The following is a 17,554-nucleotide window of genomic DNA, read 5'->3' as shown; positions in this document are numbered from 1 at the left end:
GATACAGTGCGGTGAAGGTGCTTTCAGATCAGTTACATAGTGCAATAATGATTTTATAATCAGGATTGTGATTTCTACTCATGAAAATTGTGGCCCATGACGGACTGTAAGACGCAACTTTACCTGGCACTCTCCAATAGTTGCTGGAAATTACCAGCAGGCATTCATTCTAGATGTGTAAGGGGCCGGCATTTGCTTGCAGTTTTATGTCCTTGTTCAAGAGTGTCCGTGTGAACTCCGATAAAATTTTTAGCAGCCCTATGACTGGACCCTGTCTCGGGCATATTTTGTTTCAGTGCCAGCATTAGGCAGTGCTCAGGGGGCTGCAGTGCCAGTTTCTTGGCTCAGCTTTGGTTTCCTGCTTGCAGCCCTTTCTGAAGATGTCCTTGGCACGCATCCAAAGACGACACTACCCAGCCCTTCACTGCCCCTGTTGACCAGGTTGAGGGGAGCAGGCGTGGGAAGCAGCCACCCTCCCATGTGCACCTATGCCGGCCCATCCTAGCACGGGCACCTAAACCCGGCATGCAATTTTGCAAGCCACCCGGTGAGCCTGGAATGCCGCTTGCACCATATCCTGCACACATCACAAATGGATTTGTGCTGAAGTTTTGGGATGAAAAATTGTGCGCTAGTCAACACGCAAACCGTAACACGAACCGTAACTAAGCAAGTGTGTCAGGGAAATTTCAATAGCAGAAGTAAACATTTGATTCTGAAGATGCCTGTCTTGGAAAAAAATAAAATGGAAAAGGCATAGTGAAGGAGAGAGGTCCGTAAGGGCCCCTTGCCGAAGTGCCAGAATGTTTGGTCAGTTATTTAATGTTCACCAAGAAGTGAAATTCCCGAGCTGATTAGACACTCTGAATTTCCATTGGTCTGCCACCAGCCTGATAGCCATTTCTAATCTTTTTAATCCTTCATAAATTCTTGCTGTGCTGTTCCTATGCCACGATCTGACCTGCCGTGACATGTTTGTTTGAATGCTTATGCAAGTGTTAATTTATTATTATTATTATTATTATTATTATTATTATTATTGTTATTATTAAAGGTAGTTGGAAGCCAGTGCTTGTTTGTTTCACCTTTCTTTATGCATTTGTTGGGCTGTTGCCATTACTTTCCGCTGACCTTTCTAAAAGGGTTACAAAAGTCCCTTTCCGTACCAGATGTTGCTTTCATGGCCTTGGTGTTGTTGTGTTGGCAAAACGTACGGTGGAGAATAAATAGTATGCCTGTAAAGTCGAGGTGTTGCGAAATCTGGTAGGAGGCTGGAAATAAAATGCTGGCATGGTTTCAACGGCGAACGATAAACAACATATGTAAATGGCAAGTACATGCATCCGGCTGCTCGGTCAGTTCACAGTTTGCCCCTTGTTTTCTTGTAAGGTTGGATTGTTGCATCAAACATTCCATCACAGTCTGCAGTTGTTTAAAGTTCTCCAACCAAGTTAGTGACTGGCAGGATTCAGTAGATGACACCGTACTGAATTTATGCTACTGATGAAATGAATGCATCGTATCGGCATTATTTCACCTAGATCACAGGGACATAGCCAAAGGGGGTGAGGGGGTTTGGACCCCCTCTGAAACTTTTTCCTGGCAGAGCGTAAGCGGACCTTGGTGTTCCTTTCAGCAAAACTCCACCCTTCAGATAACCTATAACCCCCTCTGAAAAAAATTTCTGGCCATGGCCCTGACTTAAATTACTGCATCTGCAGTAATACACGTAGAAACCTTTATAACTGCATGGTCACTGAGTTTAAGCATGAAGAGAATTTCCTTTAAATTTCAAAAGACCGCCTTGAATCATGGGAAGATACTAACATTGGCTGTCTCAGCCAGTGCGAGCAATGGATAGTCTCAAAGTTGCTCAAGTGTTATGAGATTACAGGGCCACATTCATTTTTGCTTGCACCATTATTTTCTTTTCTGGGTAAAGCCAAAGTCTGCAAATAGTTTTCTCAGTTCAGAAATGGGGGCATTTTATTCAACGCAGTGTCTACAGTTACGTCCGACGGAACCCAAAATCGAAAACTAGAGTTACGTCCGACGGAACTTTAAGCCAGTTTCTAGAGTTACGTCCGACGGAACCCAGTAATGAAAACTAGTGTTACGTCCGATAGAACTTTAAGCCAGTTTCTAGGGTTACGTCCGACGGAACCCAGAATTGAAAACTAGAGTTACGTCCGACGGAACTTTAGGCCAATGTTTTTAGTTACGTCCGGCGTAACGTAAAGCACAAAAAGAAATTTACAGCTAACGGCACCAGCTACCGTGACGCTCTATATGTGTAATCTAGACGCAACGTCATTGAAATGGTCGCTTGTACGATAACTGACGTGAAATTTGGAAACACAAATGCTGCAGCTTTACGGCCAAACCGGGTGAGAAGGAGTAAATCATAGGTAACATGTTCGACAGTGCCAGCTCCCCGTCGGTCAACAGGAACGTGATATAAGCGCCCACACTATATACTGCATTGATGTGGGTTGGAATCCCAGCTGGGTTGATGGTGTTTTTTCTTAATTAAAGGATTCAAAATTTTCTGCACTAGTCCACGTACACTTCTGTCCATATCCAACACGTGTAAAGCCCGTTCTACATGGGGTGAATTTCGCCTGCGAATTCGTAGTTGCGGCGCCGCCCGTGCGGCAAAACGATTTATTTTCCCGTTTTCCCTGCTGCGACATATTTCCAAATGCTAAGCCGTGTTCACAACAGAAGTTCGACTCTTCCAAACATTTGGAAATTCGCCACAGCAACGAGAATAGATCGTTTTGGTGGACGAGTGGCGCCGCAGCTGCGAATTCGCAAGCGAAATTCGCCCCATGTAGAACGGGCTTTTGCAAAGGAGAAGACAGGAATTAACAAAATTGAACCTCGTGCAGTGGGCGCAGTGCCAGTTTGTAGCGTCTGCAGTTTGCCGAGAACAAATTTACATGGGCCAAGAGTCTTTTAATAAATGTAATAACCCGATTAATCGGGTGGCTTTTCGCATCGATTATTCGGTTGTGTTGGTTTGGAAGAACAAATGACCAAAAAACATTATGTAGTAGCAGAAATAAGATCAATATGCTCATACACTTGTTCACACACATTCCAGATGAGGTAAGTAGGTCATCGTCACGGCGCATGATGCGGGCGAGACGCTTATCAGCTCGTTCGTCACACACACGTTTCTAGAATCGGGAACATCAGCACCCGCCGTGAGTGCAGATGGCGCCGATTAATCGCGCCTTGCTTACCGCAGAAATAGTTTTTACAACGGCAAAACGGCATATATAATTGCCTACCCGTTTTTTGTGCGTGTATATTTGTAGGTTTTATTCAAAATTTTGCCCTGTGGAATGAAGATAAATGGGCTCAGAGGTACACGAACAAGTCGACTTCGTGTATAAAGTCTAAGAGTTGTCGATGAAATATTATCGAGTTCTCACCAGCTTAACCGGTTAAAACAATTAATCGCGGCTAAAGCATTAATCGATTAATCGGAAGGTTAATCGATCAATAACCTACCCCTAATAATAAATAATTGATTAGCGGTAATAAAGCGAATGTCCTGGTGGTCCTTTTTCTCTTCACAGAAAAAAATAAATGTCGATAAAGTTTATTTAATTGATCTGTCTGACTAATGAAAAATGTAAGGAAGTTCTATTTTGTTATTCCTGTCTTGTCCTTTGCTTGCATGTGTTAGATGTGGAAAGAAGTGCACTAAGACTAGTACAGAAAAATTTGAATCTTTTAATTAAAAACTCCATCAACCCAGCTGGGATTCGAACCCAGATCGCTGCAGTAGTGCGGGCGCTTATATCCCGCTCCTGACCACTCGACGGACGGGGAAACGGTGCTGTCGAACATGTTACCTATGATTTACTGATTCTGAACCGGTTTGGCCGTAATGTTGCGATGGATTGCACATATAGAGCGTCCAGGTATTTGGTGCCGTCAGCCGTAAATTTTGTTTTGTGCTGTACGTTACGCCGGACGTAAGTTAAAACAGTGGCCTAAGTTCCGTCGGACCAGGACTCTTGTCGGACGTAACTTTAGTTTTCAATTTTTGGTTACGTTGGACGTAACCCTAGAAACTGGCTTAAAGTTCTGTTGGACGTAACTTTAGTTTTCAATTCTGAGTTCTGTCGGACGTAACCCTAGAAACTGGCTTAAAGTTCCGTTGGACGTAACTTTAGTTTTCAATTCTGAGTTCCGTCGGACGTAACTCTAGTTTTCGATTTTGGGTTCCGTCGGACGTAACTCTAGACACTGCGTTTATTCAAAGACAGGGCTTGCTTTGTGCAGCTTATAACGAGCCAAGTTGACGAAAATGTCACTCGCCAAAGTTCTTGCATTTGACAAAGTCTGGCGGGAATTTAGAATTGAAGCTTCAAAGGAGAAAGATTTGTCATGGAATGCTTTGCCAGTGAACCTTGAGTGAAGATTTGCAGTTGTTATGCGAGGCCACCAAACTGTGCCTCGAGTGCTCACCAAAGATCAGACAGTGAGTAAGAAAAGCAGAGACTGGTAGTTGCACTGTGACCGTGGAGCAGGTTGGCAGTTGGATCCCGCCTTCTGTACTCCCCAGATTTTACTCCATGCAGCTTTTTTTTTTCTTTTTGCACAATAAGAAAAAATTCTGGAAGGAATGTGATTCACCATTGACGATGAAATCAGAAAGAAATATTATGTAAGTCTCTGCAGTACATTTCCCTTAAAGGCTTCCAGGAGTGGCAGAAATGGTGGGACACACACATATTGACTTGCATATAAGTCACTTTGAACAAAGCAGGGCTGTAGTACCTGTGACATTTCACCCAGGCCAATGACTGTGAAGCAAAGCTGCATAATGGTTCGACAGCAACAACGGTGGCACTTGCGCGCTCCTGTTGGCACCTGCTTAGCACTGCGTGTTGGATAAACATCGTGGTATGCGTGAAATGTGATCAGGTTGGAGCGTATCTCCATACTGCCCTCAGGAGTATTGGAACTTTACACGCTTACAGAGATGATGCATATTGTATGCCAATTGTAAAGGTGCCATGAAAACAAGGTATAACTTCTTTTTATTCAAAAGATTTGGTGTTTTATACTATGCTCAGCACTTACTTGTCCAGGAGCAAACAATGCCTGATTTACAGAGAAAATGAGCAAGTACGAAGCCAAAATTACAATTCTCCCGCTGCATAGCATGTATCGTGACCTGTACGTGCCATATTTTGTTGCAGTTCATTGTAACCATTTCGTGAAACACGGGGTGTGACTCGACAAACGAGGTCACGTAGGTGCCACTGTCACTTATGCCAGTTGAGCAATGTCATGTCAGGCATGGCCAGCGCGCCCGAAAACGGCAGTGTTCCGCAGCATCGGCCAATGTTAGTTCTATATGCGCACACAGTGCATATGTGTTTGTGTTTGTTAAGAACCACTATTGTTTACTTCTTTCCTCCACCCCCCAACCCGCTTAGTGCTATAAAAAGAACATGCATTAAATTTCATTCTGTAAGTTTGAACACCTGTTTAATTTATGTATAATTTTTTTTACCTCGGCCAATCTTACAAGCTTCTTATAGTATGTAGTGTGTCATAACTTTAGTGCTGGAGTTGCCTGCCTGTTGTCTGTTTTCTTCATTAGTTAGCTTATTTGAGTGAATTTCGCATTAAATGTTTATGAGTGTTATTCCAACAAGGTAATCTTTCAAATGAACAATATGTACTTTGTCTTCATGGCCTTTTTAAATAAAACCAGTGGCCACGTACCACAGTCATGCAAACATTGCATTTGGCAACAAGGCCAATTCAGGACCCTTGAATCTTTTAAAGTAAATCTGCTGCACCATCGAACGGCGATGAAGTCAGGACTGCATACATCGTAGCAATGCCTGACTTCCTCGATCCTGTGTTGGATGGCAGACTGGGTTCATGGAAGTCATAGCACAGCTACCTGAACTTTTTCTGAGTCTGCAGATGTTACAGATACTTCAGACAGAGAACACCTGCAAACATTGCGTGGAGCAGAGGTTTATGGCACTGTCTGAGTCCTGCTACAGCCTAACCAGCACAGAGAGGTGGATGCTTGGGCTGTAGCAGGGCTGGAAGTGGATGCTCACTTCGACCTGCAGCCTTTGGAGTTTACTGTCAATCCATTTTCAATGCCACAACCAAGAACAAGTTGGAACACTGAGTGAATGCGCCCTTACACTGAAGCAGCTTGCAGCTTACTGAAATTTTGTTTTTGGCTGAGGCCATTAAGGCAACCCACCATTTTTTGCTACCCAAAAATTCTGCAAGTACATCGCTGGTTCAGACATCTTGATATTTGACGCTCTATCAAGGCTTTCATTTACAACTACGGAGATAGCTGGTTTTACACAACTGGGCAGCATTTTATTTTGCACGGGCAATGCTGTTGTGGATTGCACTGTGCACAAACAGGAGACGAGTCCATGCCTTACTGAAGGAAGCCCAAAGGAGTTGCTACCCATATGGAGTGCCTTACATGGGGGTCACGTGTTGTTATACCAAGCACTGAGCTGCCCTATGTTCTTGAGCTAATATGTATAGGCCACAAAGGTATTGTGGCATGAATAAAAATGCAAAGAGCCTAGTATGGCCGCCAGGGCTTTACAAAGAGGTAGAAGAAGCAGTACAGTGCTGCCCCGATTGCCAAGCTCTGCAGCTAAGCCCAATTTAAGACTACAGCTCTGGTTTTGGAACGCCCACAGGTGCCATGTGGCTCATGCTACGTGTTGACCGTGCAGGTCCTGTTGACAGATGCACCTACCTTCTGGTATGTGCGCACACAGAGTGAGTTGAAGTTCTTCACGTAACATAGGCAACGTCAGGAGCTATTAACATATTAGAAGCCTGTTCGTTATCTTTGGCATAATGAAGAAAGCAGTGTCCAACAACAGAACTGTTTTATTCTCAAATCTGATTAATAAATAATAATTTTACGCCACCAGCAGGATACAAGCCATAACACGTGCAGCATATTATCCTGTTCCAAACAAGCAATGAGAGCATTGGTTGTTGCGTTGGGATGCCTATGCTGAAAAATGGCTGGTGCTGTGGAGATGTCGAATGGAAGTCACTTCACTTTGGAGAGACCTTTTATTGTGTTGATGCAAAGTTTTGGCGCACAGGTCCAGAGTACTAGATATCTTGTCCTCTCTCAACATGCTGAAGATCTTGTCAGTTATTGTAAGTGGGTAGGATGCCTTCGTTATGTCAAGTTGATGGGGAAACAGAAGTCACGACAAATGTGCCATGTACAGGCGTCCACAGAATAAACCGGACCAAGCGAGCGGCGCGCGATAGCTATCGGTGCGACACCTTCCGGCCCAGCGCCTGCTGTCGAGATAGCGGAGGGCGCATGCGTGTCCCTCCCTATAGTTTGTGCATGTCAGTTTCCTTGACTGCGGCTGCAGCACTCCGTTCCTGTCGAATGCGACGTGCGGCGGCGCCTTGCGCGGCTCGCCTACCGAGCGGGCGTGATGCATGTCCGCAGCCGGCAGCGTGCGCCATGCGCTGATGCCGCGTAACTGTGCGTTCATCTGAGAATGTTCGTTCGGCGCTATTTTTATCATTTTATTGACTGAAACGCAAACTGGCGTTGAAGAAAGGCTGCGATAAAGATTCACACATGACTAAAACAGTGCTGGTCGTTATGCGACGAACACGGTTGATAGCAAGAACTGAATACAGCGAAGGTTTATTCGGTTCGGAACAAAAAAAAAAAACATCGGTGATTGTCCGAGTGGTTCCCCTTATGAATTTTGTGTGAAGTTTCCGTCGTTTTTGATAACTTCACGAATGCGTCGGGGGAGCGACTCATAAAGCGACTTTATGATTTCGGGACGGGGGTGCAGGCGTCCACATTCATCTTCCACTGCCTGCCACAACTCGTCCGCCGTGCGACCGCAGTCATTTCGTTTGCCGCGATTCATCTTCATAATCCACCACACATTTTCTATCGGATTCAGGTCTGCCCCGCACGGAGGCCACCGCAGTTGTCGCACCGCGTGGTCCCCGAGCAGTGAGCTCACGGCTCGTGCTGTGAAGACAGGGCTTCGGTCATGTTGGAGGATGAAGCACCTGCCCAGGACGTAGGGGAGCAGACTTGTCGAAATGATGTTACAGTACTGGGAAGCATTGAATGGCCCAGAAATTCTGACGAGGGGTCCCAGGCCGTCCGCACTCATTGCGCCCCATACGCTGACGGAGCACCTCCCACTGGAAAGGACGCTTTGGATGTAGCCGGGCTGTTATCTAAATACCATCGGGCTAAATACAGAAATACATTCAGGAAAGATATCTCCGAAGAAAGATATCTTCGAAGATGTTCGGAGGGTATACTAGATAAATCAATGAAAGGACATTTGCGTGTTTGATAGTTTACATCGATTGAAATTACTGGCACATTTTTTTAGCGGGAGGCTGCACCCCCACTGCCACGTAGGCGAACAGTATCCTGTATAAAACTATGATTCAATTTCATCCTCTTTCCACAGCGGGAATTACAAAAGCCCCGTTAGCCCATGCGGGTTACCTGAAGTGTTTCGTAAAAAAACAGCGACAAGAAACGCTTAACAAACGGTGCTTATAAAACTACGATTAAAACGTTTCAAATGAACCCAGCTGAATAAAATTTACAGGGACATTGTATATCGGTTGCTCCGAAATATAGTTATTAACAGGTAGTTATGCATTGCTAGACTTAACAATTACACTTAGCGTTGCACTCGGGACCCCCGAAGGAATGCTCAGCAATTCTCACATTAAACCGTGTTCCCGATTTGACCTCTTACACATTAAATTGAGAACGACTCAGCGTGCAATGGAGCGGAAAATGACAGGTGTAACATTAAAGGACAATCAGAGAGCGGAGTCGGTCAGGGAACAAACACGTGTTAAGGACATATTAGTAGAGATTAAGAAAAAGAAATGGACATGGGCAGGGCATGTAATGCAAAGGCAAGATAACCGCTGGTCATTAAGGGTAACAGAGTGGATCCCTAGAGAAGGCAAGCGTTGCAGGGGGCGGCAGAAAGTTAGATGGGCAGATGAGATCAAGAAGTTTGCGGGGATAAATTGGTCGCAGTTGGCACAGGGCGGAGGTAATTGGAGAATAATGGGAGATGCCTTTGCCCTGCAGTGGGCCTAGATAGGCTAATGATGCTGCTGATGGTGATGATGACTGTAGTAGTTTATATATCATCTAGAATGCACATTACCAGCTACGTTTCACAGTTTAGTTTCGTACCTGCAGCTCATCGGACGCCAAACACGCCGCTGGTGATCCCAGCGAGTGGAGAAAGTCGATTCGTCTGTGAATATAACTTCCTTCCACTCGTCCGTTGTCCACCGCTCCACTGCCCGGGCGAACTCCAGCCTTTCCAGCCTCTGTCGGTCCGTCACGCGTGGTTTCTGCGCTGCCACGCAACTCCCGAGTCCCGCCTCCTTCAGTCGTCTTCGAATTGTCTCGCAAGAGACACTCAATGACAGCTCCTGTCGAATTTATTTTGCAGACAGGAGGGGATCTGCTACAGCGGCTGCGACAATCAGTAGTTCCTGCTCCTCACTGGTGACTTTAGGCCGGCCGCTGCGCTCTGCGTCAATGAGTCTGCCCTGATCATCGCGGTAAGCTTGAATAATGCGGCTTACAGAAGTCCTAGACCTCCCGGTGAGGTGGCAACTTTCCCACGGAGTGGTCCCTTCGATGAAGAGTCGCACGATGTGCCTCCATTGCTCGATGGGGACGCGGGAAGGCATTCTTCACGAATATGGCCATGCAGGACGAGTTACGTGCTTTATACGCTTCATAGCTATCACTGTCCAATGGGTGACATGGAAGGAAACGCCTCATTGCTTTTCGATAGCAATTCACTCACACCGACAGCTGTGTATTTCGGTCTATTTTAAACTCTTTCCTTCCTACTTTCTTTCCTCCTCCCATCTTTAAACCGCCTCTCATATGCCGCATGGGAAAAACTCGAAATTAAAAAAAAAAACATCGCTGTTTTTAGTTCTATCAACTGTGTGTTTGTCGCATAACGACCAGCACTGGTTCAGTCATGTGTGAATCTTTATCGCAGCCTTTCTTCAACGCCAGTTTGCGTTTCAGTCAATAAAATGATAAAAATAGCGCCGAACGAACATTCTCAGATGAACGCACAGTTACGCGGCATCAGCGCATGGCGCACGCTGCCGGCTGCTGACATGCATCACGCCCGCTCGGTAGGCGAGCCGCGCAAGGCGCCGCCGCGCGTCGCATTCGACAGGATTGGAGTACTGCAGCCGCAGTCAAGGAAACTGACATGCACAAACTATAGGGAGGGATACGCATGCGCCCTCCGCTATCTCGACAGCAGGCGCTGGGCCGGAAGGTGTCGCACCGATAGCTATCGCGCGCCGCTCGCATGGTCCGGTTTATTCTGTGGACGCCTGTACGTTCCACTTTTTATCACCTCATTACGAGGATTGTTACCCGCTTTGAATGTAGAGTGGTTCTGTGATGCCTTGGTTGTTGAGTTGTTCAATATCTGCATACACAAGGGACTGCACGGCAAAGGGTACTTGCCATTTTTTCCTGCACTTTGGCCTTGCTCATTCTATAGGTTTAATGTCCACTTCAGGGCCAAGGAATTTGGAGTTGGTGCCGTTGACTGTGGACTGGTACTTGTCTGATTCATACCACAAGCTGCATGCAGCACTGTGGAGGCTACATTGTTGTCAATAGAGCACCCACTGAGGGCGCCCAACTCACCGTGAAAGGGGTTTTCAAAGGACCTTTCAGTCTCCCCTCTCGGCAGGTGGAACCCCAAGGCCTCTGCGCCTATTCACGCTTTCTTTCGCGGTGAGTTAGGCCCCCTCAGTCGGGGCTCGATTGACAACAATGTAGCCTCCACAGTGCTGCATGTAGCTTGTGGTATGAACTATAGTAGCTGCTGCGTGAATTTGTCATCTGAGGCAGTGTTGATTCTGGCTAGTTACATTCCAAGATTTGTGAACCAGTTCCGTCCAAGCAAGTTCTGATTAGTAGCTTTAAAAGCAAGTCCTGGGCTTGTATGTAATGTTTACTGTTGTAGTACCCACAGTGTAAAGAGACCGGCCTGACCACTTGTGCAGCAACGTGTTGTTCATCTCTAGCCTGGGTGGGTTGTGCGTCCACATAGCATTGAACTTGGCCTTGCTGGTAAGCATGCAGGCAGCACCAGAGTCAACTTCAAAGTTGGAAGGTTTATGGTCGATTACCACATTCACTGTAAACTTCAGCACGTTTTCGGTGCCCGGAAAGTTGTTGAGGTCGTGTGTTGTCAATATGGCTGTTACGTGCTGGTGTCAAGATCACCCTTGATGTCAAGATCAGTAACACATACTGTTGCGGTAGCTCCATGCTGTGGTTTGAGTGTGAGTTTTTACAAGTCATTTCACTTTTTAAGCCTTTTGAATGCATTCATGTTTCTTGCAATAGTTGCAAGAGGAAGTCTGGAGCTTGTAAGTGTCTGGGCTGTGTTGTGTGTCACATTGCAAACAAAGTTTGAGCATTCCTGTTTTTCGGTTGCTTCGCCTAGCCATAATGATTCCTCGCGAGAACCAGTTGTGCTTGTCTTCAGCAGGTCTCTGAACTCAGCCTTAGCATTTTCCAGGTCTTCTGTGGCACAGTCTGCCTGCAAAGAAAACTTATAGGCCTTCTTGAATGCCAGTTCTGATGTAGAGACACAAAGTGTGTTAAGTGCTCATCCCATAAATCACAAAAATAAATAGTCTTAAAGCACCATGTCCAGTGGCAACAGTGTTGGGGTTGTTGGTTGGCCTGAGCCGATACCAAAAATGCTATCAGCCTCAAGTTGTTTTAGTTCAGTGGCAAATGCACTCACTGTTTCTCCTTTTCCTTGGTTTGTAGACTTGAGACCAGGAATAAGGCAAAATAGGGCTTCACACAGCTCACCTGATGCTCCGTTGTCGTGATGTCTCTAGGCTTATCTCAAGACTGATGCACCCATAGGCACTTAGTGTGCTGGCGTGACAAAGTGTTTCTGCCAGTAGTCATTCTCTGTTAGTGGCTTGGTTCAGCTTGCACTGTCATATCAAACCAAATCGCCTAGTTCTCACACACTTGTTCTTCAAACCCCGCTGTAAAGGCCATACACCCCAATGGAGAAAGCCACCGAAGTATGTGTAGAAATCCTTCTTTCGAGAAATCCATGACCTGTCTCGCAAATTAATATTCCCTAGAAGTAAGCTTCACTACCTGATCAACTACAGTACTTGCTAGGCCACATTACAATGTTTTAAATCAATGTTTTAGTTAACTTTTTTGTATTTACAGTGATTAATTGCAGCATCCCCTATTTTGGCAGGGGTGGTATGCATAAAACCAATATTTGAACTGTTTCACTCAAATATTAGCACTGTTCCGTCCAGAATATTGAACTATAATAATACCATTTGGCCATGCCTGAATTGTTGCATGGCCAAAAGACGGCTCTGTGCTTCCTGTACATGAAAAACTCATAGCGCATGTGGACAAGGCCAAAGACGAGAAGAGACACCACAGGAAGCACTCCGTGGCGTCTCTTCTCTCCTTTGTCCTTGTCCACATGCGCTATGAATTTTTTGACAGTGCAACACCAACTACACCAGGAATCTGTACCCCTGTACATGAAGTACCCGCAAAATTTTCAGGCTGAGCATTTGGTCTGGAAAATGGCAGAGTAGACGTGCTTGACGGGGTTCAACAAACAGGTTGTGTGGAACCATTTACACCATCTGTGCACTTCCTCCTTTCCAGAAACGGCCAGACACACCCATTGACATCGTTGGACACTTCCTGTGGAACCCGGTCAGATGTTTTGATCGAAAGGAGCATGGGAAAATGAAAAAAAATCAGTTTCTTTGCCCAAGTGAATCAGTGGTTCCACGTCAGGGAGAGTAAAAAAATACAAAAAAATCGTCCACCTTTGCAATTGAGATGCGAAGACCGAGGAAACAGAGAAGCTGGTGGTCTTTACTAGGTTTAACTTGGCTTTTCTTAGGTCTGCCCCTTTCTTGAGCGCAAGATGGTTAAAAAGCGAAGCTTTCTCCATGCAGACTGAGTTAAATCTAAGTCCACAATCCACTGTTTTGAGGTTCGAAATCCAAACTGCCAAACTCCAAAGCTAGCGCTCATGCTACGAACCCAAAGAAAATGCTGTGTGCCCCGAATGTGATGACAGCGCAATCCGATAGACGCCGACGTCATAGCACGAGGGACCCAGGTTCTATTCCGACCACGGGAAGCATTTTTTTCTTGAGGCACGCACTCTCCACACCTGCTCGTGGGCTCCTTGTCTCCTCGCCACTTTCCCTCACACTTATTGGCCTAGAATTTTCCCCCTCTCCACTTTGCCGAGCGGAATTTTCTGTAAACGAGCCACGCGGACAGAAAAAACCTTAAACAGCTTTGCTGTTAAAAAGAGAATTAAGCTGCGATGAGTGGATGATTCGCATGTTCCGACTTTTGATGAGAGCTTTGCTATGCGTTTAACAACACAGCAATTAAACTTGCCTGCCAGGTTGACTGCCAGTCAGCGTATTGTAGCCCAGTGTAAATAACATGCTGAACAGGCATTATAGTATGGTCAGGTGAAGTGGCCATTTGTCAGCCCTCTTCCTTGAACCGTCTCATGTAGTGTATCGTCGGGACAAAACCTTGAGAGCCATACAGTCTTTGTCAAAATTTTGAGGCCAAGCCAGAGGTGCGCAGGCCGCAAAAAATTCAATGTACAAGCTTAAGTCCCGAGGAAGGCTGAAACTTTTTATGGCGGAAAGCTAGAGAAAACACCTTTCTTCCTTACTGTCGTAAAATAATTTTGTCACATTTAAAGGCAAAGCTTATTTTCTTGGATTCCTTGTGGTCCAGGAGGCTTAGGATTGGCTTAGAAAATTTTGACAAGGGGTGTACATGTTAAGGCCAAAGCTAGCCCCACTAAAAAATAGGCAGGCTGCCACCCATGTGAGAACATGTGCTGCCAAGTTGCATACCTGCCAGGTTTCTCGAATTATCCGGGAAATTCCCGGATTTTGATTGTTTTGTACAAATGTACGGTCGAAACAAAAATCTCCCGAATACACACCCATGTTTGGCTAAACCTTTCTCCCAGTCTAGCCACATTCATTGTGCTGGAGCTACCTGACAACCCGATCACATATCCTACACCACTGGACATTGTAATAACTTATAAAGCATAGTTGGCAATGCGCGCAAGTTGGACAGGTCAGTACCACAGAAACACTGAAAGCGAGAGGCAGTTCAGCATGGTAAAACAAAATTGCCCCCAGTTCCGAGCATCAAGTTCTGGCACAATCCGAGCTCAGTCGCGTTCTTTTGGCGAAGTGTAGCAGAAACGAACATTGTTATGCTCAACAGTATTCCCAGGGCTTTTTGAAAAAGGCGGCGTCAGCCGCATCGAAGATTTAGCAGCTCACCAGTGCTGTAGCTCGTTAGTAGTTTGGACAAAACAGTTCAGCTCCTACTCTGTTGAAACTAAATTAGAAATGCATGTAAATGTAAATTATTCCATGTTGCTACTAATTTTTCTATCCCTCTCCCACCTCCCGGACAGATCTCCCTAATGCCATCTTGGCGAACCTGGCAGGTATGAAGTAGGCTTCTACGTGGCTATAACTGACACTGTAAAAGGCAGCCTTCCTGGCTTCTTGTACAAAATAAAGGAAAGCCTAAACAGTGATTTAAGAAACTTATGTTGTGTGTGGCAAAGACCACATTAGCCAGACGGCGAAGGCATTCGACCGGTGGCAATGCAAATGCGCCTGGAAACAATGGTCCCCAAACAATGAGCCCTCTACGAAGTTTTGATGGAGCCCAAGTAAGAAAAAATGGACCCAGGATCGGTTCCCCCTTTGTGTGGTCGTCAGTGAAGGAAGCGGAAATGGGGATTAATGACCTTACCCACTGTGGTGGTTTGGGACACTGGAACAGCCTTGTAAAATCCGAATAAACGTGGCCTCACCCTTCAGCACTTAGCCTAGCCTAGCAAGAAAGTTGCAGAACCTAACAAAACTTAGCAACGCCGGAAGAAGCTAGGTCGACCCCCAGCTCCCCGTCTTTTTTTTTTTTTGCAACTGAACACCTATTTCACACCCTTTCAACACCCTACAGAAAACCGAGGGTGTTGCAGTCGGTCAACACCCTTTTTGCCACACAACCCCGCCACGTAGATCATGAACAGCAGTGGAAAGAAGATATCCTTGTTTCAAACCATTGGAGGTGTACACAAGCCTACAGTATGTTACCCCTCCCACGCTATTTGCACCTGGTTCTCCGGTATGGTTCCTTGAGTAAGTTACCTATGAAATTCTGCCCCACTCGCTCGTCCTCCAGGATATTCCAGGATATTCCAAAACCGACCAAAAAGGGCGGTTTTGCAGCTTTGTCACCCCTAGAGCCACTAGTCACCTCTATGCATTGGCTTACTATTAGACCTGTGCGCCGGCCAGAAATCGCCGGCGGCGGCAATTTCTGACCGGCGAGAGAGAGAGAGAGAGTAAGGAATTGGGGGGAAAAGAAAATATGGAAAAACCGTGGGGGATCCGGACATTTATGTGTAGGACATTTCGGTGCAGCACGTCTCGGTGCGGACATTTAGGTGCACGGGATGTCCCAGGCATTTCTTTAAACATTTTAGCTTTAATACTTTAGTTTCGTCAGATGATATAATTTTACGTTTGAGAGTTGTGTTTGGGCCGCACTGCAAGGAAAAGAACGCTAAACCAAGGCGGAGCATTAGCGCCTAAAACCCAATTTCGAAATTAAATGTTAAAAATTAACGTTGTTAATTTATTTCTCTTCTACCTCTTTTTTATTTTAGCATTCATGTGAACAAGTCTAAGATTTTAATTCAAGTGTTACCGAAAGGCTTTGATTTCACTTCACCCACCGCTGCAAGATGCTGCTGCTTTTAGTCCATTCCTATCACCCCCCCCCCCCCCCCCACACTTCCCCGTCCGACAAACCGCCGCGAAAAAAAAAGAAAGAAAGGAAACAAGCTAACTTACGCGCGCGTGCATCCATTTTAATAATTGATAATTTTCTCTATCGATTTATTCTTGCAGTCGGTGTTGGTGGGAGTGGGGAGGGCTAAGCACTCCAGCCCCCTTGGTAGAGAGAGGGGGGTGTCACTTGCGCTTCTTCAAAGTGTAAACTGGGCATCGAAAAAGCGAATATGACTGTCGCGGCTCTCGCAAAACCAGCCTATTCAAAATTTTCCCCTCTTACAATGGAAGAAAAGGAGGAATGACTGCGGTGTCCATGATATGGCGACTTGAAGAGTTAATTGCAGGTGGGGCGACTGAAAGGAAAGACAGCGATTCCTGGAGAGGGGCGCCTTCCGTGTGGCCGCGACGCGCGGAAGAATGCAGCCATCGAGATTGTTCCTCAATGGGGGCGACAGGCGCCAACGATCCTGGTCATTGTGTCCTCAGCGGCTTTTCGGGTGGCTTTTTGTTGTGCACTCGAGAGGTTGTGCGAGCTCACGCCGAATGTATCGCTGTTTCTTGCATCAATGCCGTGACTCTTTGGAGAAGCTGATGGCCGCTATGCCTGTAAGATTTCCACGGGAAATTGAACATAATATTACTGAAAAATAAATCTGGGAAGGTTAAAACTTACAGACAGAGAGGGGAGGGGGGAGGGGGTTGGGACAATTAAAATGAAATGAAAGTAAGCATGTAAAGCTAAAACGGAGGTTGGTTTGACCGAACAGAATTGGTGGTATTTGTACGTACAACCTGTACGCGCTTCAGCGTTGAGGAGATATACAGGGTGTCCCAGCTATCATGCACCAAGATTTAAAAAAAGAGTAAAGGCGTAACTCGAAAGAAACCAGGTGCATAATGTTTGCAGTACTGTGAAGAAGCGGAGAGTAATTTTTTCGTTAATGAGACTTAATTACTAATTGTAATTAATTATCTAACTCGAGAAATACTGTCCTAATCACTAAAGTGTCAATGGGGCACTTGTAGGTAACCACGAGGGGCATCTAACTGCGCTATTTTCAGCGACGAACTAATTGCGTACTCATTTATTCTGGCTGATAAAGGAAACCCGCGAAATATGAAAAATACCACGTGACGGCGCCTCCGCGCGCACCGTAAAGCAACGCCCTCAAACAGGCTGCCTCTGAGTTAGCCATAATGAAATAGACAAAAGAACCAAAAAAGAAATCGCAACCGAATTTGTTCCGCGAATCTTGCTGCTGCTGCTCCTTCCATGCATGCTATTATCAAGGTGATGCGCTGTCTCTTCGGGCGGGTAACACGCGAAGCAGTTGCTTTCAATCAGTTTTGTTTGGGGACGCTGCTTTACAACGCGCGCGTAAGCGTCGTCACGTGGTATTTTTCATATTTCGCGGGTTTCCTTTATCAGTCAGAATAAATGAGTACGCAATTAGTTCGTCGCTGAAAATAGCGCAGTTAGATGCCCCTCGTGGTTACTTACAAGTGCCCCATTGACTTTTTAGTGATTAGGACAGTATTTCTCGAGTTAGATAATTAA

General features: G+C 45.8%; 1 protein-coding gene across 4 annotated transcripts in view; it reads left to right on the top strand.

Moving 5' to 3' along the window:
* LOC144155488 (uncharacterized) overlaps window positions 1-14,961 on the top strand; it is a 33,571-nt gene extending 18,610 nt beyond the window's left edge. For 3 of the 4 annotated variants that reach the window (XR_013319581.1, XR_013319582.1, XM_077686962.1), the window contains one exon: window positions 369-2,001. Coding sequence is in view for 2 of the 4 variants with exons in the window: in XM_077686962.1 (XP_077543088.1) it covers window positions 369-505 (137 nt within the window). In the remaining 2 variants the exon portion in view is untranslated. Of the gene's footprint in view, window positions 1-368; window positions 2,002-12,790 lie in introns of those variants that run through there. The other variant, XM_077686963.1, reaches the window with a different exon arrangement.
* The last annotated feature ends 2,593 nt before the right edge of the window (window positions 14,962-17,554 follow it).

Source organism: Haemaphysalis longicornis, unplaced genomic scaffold (genome assembly GCF_048455015.1).
Source record: "Haemaphysalis longicornis isolate Haplotype H1 unplaced genomic scaffold, Haemaphysalis longicornis Haplotype H1 scaffold_1, whole genome shotgun sequence".
NCBI lineage: Eukaryota > Metazoa > Arthropoda > Arachnida > Ixodida > Ixodidae > Haemaphysalis > Haemaphysalis longicornis.
This window is presented reverse-complemented; position numbering and strand designations above follow the sequence as displayed.